At 47.4% G+C, this 7,631-nt stretch overlaps 1 protein-coding gene across 1 annotated transcript; it reads right to left on the bottom strand.

Annotated features, from left to right (window-relative positions):
* Positions 1-6,137: 6,137 nt before the first annotated feature.
* Positions 6,138-7,204, bottom strand: LOC119306221. The gene is made up of 2 exons (XM_037582503.1): positions 6,888-7,204; positions 6,138-6,333 (listed from the first exon to the last, which is right to left on the bottom strand). Exons 1-2 carry the CDS (start codon positions 7,103-7,105, stop codon positions 6,138-6,140), a joined length of 414 nt encoding a protein of 137 aa, XP_037438400.1. The 5' UTR covers positions 7,106-7,204.
* Positions 7,205-7,631: the final 427 nt, after the last annotated feature.

Here is a 7,631-nt window from a genome sequence, read left to right as displayed (position 1 = left end):
GGTTATGGCGCCGCTTGCTGCTGGAAACTGTTGGTGATTCAATACGCCGGCTATAGCTACGACTTTGATGGGTCGTTGAATGAACGCGATCGCAACTGTACGAATAAGCTGCCTGCTACCTCACCATTGTCTGAAGGAGCTCGACCGCATTATGGGTCTCCATAGTCGCCGGCGATTCCCCCTCAATAGGAATTGCTGCCAATCGACTGGCTGCCGCTAACATGTTGTCCAGCGAATTTGAGTAATGGCCAGACGGTGCCGAAAACTGCCAAGGCAGGGGCTGATCCATACGGGGCGGGTCTGGCACATGAGGCTAAATTGTCATCCCGGTCATAGGCGCTTCAGCAGCACGGGTCACACCGGGCGGGTTACTCGGTCTTGCTCCGAGTGTATTAAAGAGATTCCACCCTTCAAACTATGGAGGTAAGAGGCTCTGGTGCCTCCTTCGAAGGACATCGTTTGATGCATTCTGATCCAGATTTAAATGAAAAGATTATGCCCGTATCCGCTGTGACTCGGCCTCCATCGCGGCTCATTTCGTTGCCATCCTGGCGTTCTCTGTGTTAAGATCCTCTTGGCTTTGGCCACCTCATCTCGCACCTTCTCTATCTCTGCATTGTGTTGCGCTTGATTCACCGAAGTCACCTCCGTGGCCAACAGAGTCGCCAGGGCCCCCAGGAATTCAGACAAAACCTGAGTCGGCGGCTGCGTAGGGCCGCTTGCCCTAGCCGTTGCTGCGGCAGTTGAGCCGGAAGTCATAGCCGTGGCAATTGAGGAATTTTGCATCGGTTGCATGCCAGCCATAAAGATAGTTGCCCTGCTTGGTGGCTCATAGGGGTGCAGAATACTGTCACCATTGGAATAGCCCCCAAACCCGATGTCCTGAAGCTGACAAATTGACTTTGTTTCTCCGGTTGAGGACTCGTCACCTGAATAGATGGTCGTCTCTCCACCACACATAGATCCTTCCTCGAGATCTGTCTCAAGAACAAAACCAACAAACACGCGCTTCCGGCTGGGTTGAACCTTGGCGAGTCGTGCGCGCCTAGCCGTCTCAATGAAGTCAGTGCTAGTGTCCGGCTCAGGCTCTGACTCGCCGATCTTGCCGATGAAGACGTGAATTCCGCCAAAGGGGACCCGGTACCCGTACTCGATTGAGCCGGCCTCAGGACCCCAGCCAACGTGATTGATGTAGATCTTGCCGCGGTGACTCTTGGTCATCTGGCCGACGGCATATCCTTCGATCCCCGAGAAATTGCCCTTCAAGAACTCGAAACCACCATGCTCTGGCCCCATGGTGGGCGCCAACTGTCGTGGATTTGTCACGACAGATGCCCTTGTGAAAGGACTTAGGTGTGGAGCCATCGCAACATAGGTTAGCTCAAAGGGGTTGGACGGGACGAAGGACACTAAAGGATTTACCCAGGTTCGGCCCCTCACAACGAGTTAAAAGCCTACACCCTGCTTCTAGTTGTATTGCTTGAGTTTCGATTACAAGGGAGCGAATACGCTTGACCTAGCTATCGATCAATTGTTTCCTGAGTTAACCCGCCGCCGGGTCTCGCCTTTGTATACATAGGTAGAGGTCCGGCGGCTTACAAGAGTCCAGGTCAGATTACACAATGTTACTGACCTTGTCCCTAATTTATCTTGCCTTGTTAGGTAAGCTACCATCAAACGGCTCACACCTTTGGATCTAGAGTCACCTTCGGGTCGTGGGCCTTCAATAGCCTGCTTGTAAGCCGCCTTTGGTCTTCTTATCTTATCTTCTTAAGCCTTATTGGGCCTTCAATTATAAGTCTCCAAGAATATGATCCGACCCCTCCTGGGCGGGTCAGACCATGGGGTTATATCCCCAACAGGCGGGCTCGTCGGGCTTGAGAGCCGCCACTTGTATGGCTGCGGCCTGGAGCGGTGTGCTTGAGGCAACATTGGAGTTGTGAGCGCCCGGAGCGCTTGTGACGGAGACCAGCTGGATGAAGGGGGTGCTCGGTACGGAACCAATGGCTGCCGAAGAAGGACTCTGTAGGGTGATGCGCGGAAGTGCACCGCGCCACGGATGGGCAGCGAATCCACGTCCAGCGGGGCTTCCTAAAGCCAAGTTGAATCATCAGCGATGAAGCTAAGAGTCCCGAATCGGATCTCGCCACCAAGGATCATGATGATGATGATGAAAAGTTCCACATGTGCCGGATATTTGCTAGATGTGCATCCCCACAGTGGGCGTCAACTGTCGAGGCAATGAACTTGACAATGAGTACTAGGGGTACGAACAAGGGGCAGAGCCTAGCTACGGCACATATGTATCACATAGATTTAGCGAGTTCAGGCACCTCTCGAAAAGGTAATAGCCCTACGTCTCGTGCCCGGAGACTTGTGTTTTTTCTTGGGGTGTAAGATTACAATGTGTGCTGAGCCCTTGCTACGATGGCATACGGAGGCTTACATAGAGTGCGTCTCGGCCCATAAATGTCACGTTACAAGGGAGATGAATGAGCATAACTACAGGTGTTACCGGTAACGGCTACTATAACTACACTTAAAGTCCACCATTGAGCAACTCGACCGTTGCAGTTCCCATGTCGCCTCTACGCCTCCTTAGTCTGAGTGGTGCTGATGAGGCCGACTGGAAGGAGGACATCTAAATTCCGCTGGTAGATCCGAGTGGATTTCCGAGGTACACATCCGAATGCGCATGTAGTCATGTGACCTTCCAATGATGGTGTGGGGCCCTAGGTGGGCCTTAGATGCCATGACCCGACCCTTAGTAGGTGACCCCATCAGGAGGGGGAAGGGGTTTTTGGTGGGCTAAAATGGTCAGAAGCGGGCTTGGAACCAGTCTAGACTTCAGCAAAGCTCCCCCATTTTTGTCTTTGGTTTGCGGGAGAAAACGCGTCCGGACCGCGCCGCAGACCGATACAAGCCGGCGTTGGATGACTTCCGCTGTCCGGACAATTGCAAGAAGTTTGAGGGTCAGCCGTTGGAGATGCCCTTAGATTGGCATCTCTCAGAAAAGTAGTTAGCTTGGTTGCCAACAAGTGTCAGGCTGAGATGCATTGCCATAGCTTTTGTATTTTTTTAACATGGTACAGACGCGAGCGCTCATATAAATGCGCATACACTCACCCTATGAACGCACACACACATACCCTACCTCTATGAGCACCTCTGAGAGACTGAGCCGACATATCATCTTGAGATTTTACGAAGTCATCATAGGCGTCTCGTAGTCGACAGGAACGTCTCCTCGCACTGAAAGCATATCGCCGGAAATCCTGAAATAAATCCAAGATAAATGCGAGCTCCGGGATTTGAACCCTGATGGGTTGGGGATACCACTGTCCACCTAACCATCCCAACCACAAGTTGGTTCATCATAGCTTTTGTATTTAGGACGTGCGTCTATGAGAAAAACTTGCAGTGGACACAAATCTTCGGGTGACTCACACGTTCTCCACGGGAGAAGCTTTCTTCCATTATTATCGGAGCAAAATTTTCCACTGGTGAGCGCCACTATCACCATGTTTCTGCACGTGTGGTGAGAGCGTGGATACGGAAAACAACTCAAATACTCATTAGTGCAGCTGCACTTATTGGGCTACTCGAGCGCACGTGCTACGCGACAAAAAATTCACACGGCATGGCCGGCATGGCCTGGACGCATCGAGTAGACCAGCCATAAAGGGTAATTAGCATCCTTTGTCATCATTACACCACAGAAATGGAAAGTATTCGGTCCTCGTCCCTTCAAACGCTCCTTATTTTGCACAAGTCAACAAAGGAAATGTATGTGCATCTATTTGGGTTTTATAAAATTTAGAAAGTCATAACTTTTTAGTCGAGTATCGAAATTTAGATCCGTTTTCACTGTTCGGTTACTCGCGACGAGTTATTCATAATTAGATCTCATATGAGTATGTTTCGATGAACTATTTTTTAGAGCAACTTTGGGTGCTGCAGAGGCAACTTTAGTGCTATAGAAAAGCAACTTCTTCTTAGTTTGCCTACTATGACTGTCTATCAACAAGAAGTCCTTATAAGTTGCCTCCCATGACTATCATGTCTATTAAATTCACATATAAATTGTCTATCCCACTATCGAGTATGCTAACACTATGTTTCAGAGTATAGGTAACATGAGCTACACTAACAGACAACTTCTCATATTACCGTAGCAACTAATTAGAGATGACATGAAACCGGGCATCATTGTTAGGCAACTAATTGCCATTGTTAAGTTCTTGTGATTTGTTGGGGCAATTGTTCGAATTCGTTTTGAACAGGTTTTTGCATTTGTGTTTTTTGTAATGCAGTTGCTGGTTTTGCTAGACAGATGTTTGGATTTGAACAATTTTTCATTTTGTGTTTTCTTTGTAATATATTGTTTTGGATTTTTGCTAGAATATACAAGCTGCATGGGGAGGGAGATCAGATAGTTGCCTACAAAGACTATTCAAGTTGGTCATACGTTTTTTTCTGCCTTAGACGATCTAATTAGTAATGCTAGGGACAGTTGCTTGGTTTTGCTAGGATAATTTTTTAGTAGTTGTTTAGTTGCTTGGATTGGATAGTACAGTTGCTTGGTTTTGTAGGATAGTTGCTCAGTTTTGCTAGAATAGTTTTCCATTGTGGTTTGATAATATATTTGCTTAGTTTTGCTAGAAACAATTTTGCATTGTGTTTTGATAATACAGTTGCTTGGATTTGCTAGGATAATTGCTTGGATTGTTTACAAGGAATAGTTGCTTTGGATCTTCTAGAACAGTTGTGTGGATTTCTGCAGGGGTAGGGGGGGCAGTTGCTTAGGGTTTGGTAGAACAATTGCTATATGCAGACGTGTATAGTTGCGTACACACAAGATGAATAGGAGTTGCACACAGTGTGTTATCGAGTTGCTAGGGGGAGATCAAGGTGCCTTATGTTTTCGTGTGATTTTCTCATTTTTACAAAAACCAACTAATAGGCAGTCATACTAGGGGAAAAATGAAGTTGCTTCTCTATATCACTAAAGTTGCCTTCATCGCACCCAAAGTTGTCTAAAAAAAGTTTGACTAAACCTACCAATATGGGATATGGTTTTAAAGAACTCATCGCAAGAAATCCAATGATGAAAACGAAACATGATTTCTACGCTTGAATGGAAAGTTACGGGATTTTAATTATTTTGAACCTTAAATAAATGCACGCGAGACAAGATTTAAGCTGATAAGGTTTTAGGATCACGTGGCACGGAAAAAGGTGATGGTAGAGGATAAAAGTGCTTCCTTTTTAAAAGTGTATGAAGATGGATCAGTTAGACTTTATATAAATGGTACGGCGCCTAATGATGGTACGAACGAGCACCTAGGCGCTTGCTAGCCTTGTCCGAAAAACAATACAGACAACGTCTTCAGGTCCATGGGTTTTTTTTTTGGCGGTAGAAAACTGATGAGGTACAAAAAAAAGAACAGGAGCAAGATCATTCTCACCAATAGGGAAACGCGACGAGGAAGAAAGAATTTCAAAGCACATCGATTGCCAAGAACAGCTCGGCAGAAGCCGGCCTATAGGTTTCTTCATCAAGATCCTCAGGTAATGATTAATTGAACTTGATTTAACTTCGTATATACAGATACACCAATTAAACCTCGTACCGTAATTAAGTTTCATCAGATCAATCCACCAAAACTTGCACTTAGAAATGAACTCCAACACTTGTGCTTAGCTTCCGAATCTATTCAACAAGATTATTACTATATACTCCCTCCATGCACAATGTAGTGCGCCCGAGTTTCCGAGATCCAAGTTTGATCGTAAATTAAACTAACAAGACCTATGGTGGTGGGGACAAAAATTATATCACTTAATTTATATTGAAAATACGAATTCAGTGATATAATTTTTGCCCCACCGTAGTCGGTCTCGGTAGTTAAATTTATGGTCAAATTTGAATCTCGGGAAATGCGGCCACATTATATTGTGGAATAGAGGAAGTAGCTAGCTAGCTTGTGCTCTACCTCTGAGGCGAGGAGGATGACGTACGTCCGAATCCGAAGCATGCACTTGATGAAAATAAAGAACCAGGCATCAACTCAGGCGGCCGGTCGCCGCCGCCAGCCCGTACGTCGGTCCTCTTGGACAGAGGACCGACCAGATATTCAGAGACCTATCGACAGCGGCTCCATAGACGCGCGGTTGTGCGGTCCAGACGCTAACGCCACCGGCGCCGGCGTCGTCCGCCACGACAAGGACGATGAGATGGCGACCCGGCAGTTCCCGAACGCGGTGCGCCGCCTAAGCATCTGGCATATGCCCTCGGCGACGCGCTCCGCGGGTCCGCCGCGCCTTAGCATCAATATTTTAAATAGCACACTATTTCGCCGTTATAATGCGGTTATAGCATATTTGGAAGGAAGACGTTACGTTTTGGCAAAATCGGACGCTACGATGCTAATCGCGTAATTAGCGCGCTATACACGCTATAATGTTGTAACGTTGTAACGTTACAACGTGCAGACCTTGCAAAACTGAAATAAGCACAGCCCAGCAGGCCCAGCAGGCCAAAACCAATCCACGACCACTAGCTTACTCACTCCTTTTGTTAGATTCTCCCACGAGACCTAACCAGCAGGCCCAGGTGGCTGTTGATGTTAGAGACTCTTAAAACTATGGTTGTTGATGTTTGAGACTTACTATTTTTATGTGCTGGATTTGGCCCTTATGCATATATTGCTTGCTCCTATGAAAAGATTAGTTGCTTAAATACTTTATTTCTAGATATATTTAATTTTTTTTGCAAACGCTATTTTGAAATATAGCACCCTATTAGCGCGTTATAACTTGTGTAGTATTTAGAGAAGGGCCTCACTATACTTTGTAGCGCGCTATTTAAAATATTGCTTAGCATGCGGCAGAAGGCCATGTGCGCCCGCACGGCCTCCTCCACGCCCATCGCCGCCGCGCGCTTGCTGCGGCCGGCCTCGTACTTGACGGACTCGGAGCACAGCCCACACAGCCACCGGCCCCCGAAGTAGGCTCTCACGCGGACTATGTACTCGCCGGTGCACTCCTCCCCCAGGCCGCAGCACTCGCAGCTCACCACCGCCGACGACTCCACCGCCTCCATGTCTAGCTTAGGAAGTTGAATTATTAGCTAGAAAACCACGGCGGGCTCTTTTTCTTGGACTGGTTGATCTGGAAGAAGAAGAATCAGGTTCGCTTGTGCTTTTCGTGCTATGCTTTGTGTTGTGTGTGCAACGGTAGGTCCATTTATACATCGTTTGGGAGGCCCGGGGCACCTTGGCTCTCGCTGTGTGGCGAGTGGCGACCGGGACAATTTGTGTATTGCCACGTGGACTCACGTACCCCTGCTCACCGGCCGGCCAGGTGTGGCATGCTGGGCGCGTTGGCTGTTACTCCTATTTCTGTCAGGTTCTACGTATGCTTGTGCACTACTTGTTCCTCTCCTGGTTTAATTTGCCCTGACAAGAAGGGAACATGATCGAGAAGAACATTTCGTCCAGCTCTTTGTGTTGTCCAATTTGATTTGTCGAGGACTATGATCAAATATCCGCGCGCTTTAGTCTTCGAATAGGACATATTTGATTGCTATTTCATGACTTTGATACATGATACATAGATTGACCTTGATC

This window comes from Triticum dicoccoides, chromosome 5B, assembly GCF_002162155.2.
Source record: "Triticum dicoccoides isolate Atlit2015 ecotype Zavitan chromosome 5B, WEW_v2.0, whole genome shotgun sequence".
NCBI classification, from domain to species: Eukaryota; Viridiplantae; Streptophyta; class Magnoliopsida; order Poales; family Poaceae; genus Triticum; species Triticum dicoccoides.
This window is presented reverse-complemented; position numbering and strand designations above follow the sequence as displayed.

Coding starts and splice junctions, on each gene's coding strand:
- LOC119306221 (XM_037582503.1), bottom strand. CDS start 7,105: ATGGAGGCGGTGGAGTCGTCGGCGGTGGTGAGCTGCGAGTGCTGCGGC. Junction 6,334..6,887: donor GCGCACATGGCCTTCTGCCG/CATGCTAAGCAA, acceptor ATTTAAAATATT/GATGCTAAGGCGCGGCGGAC.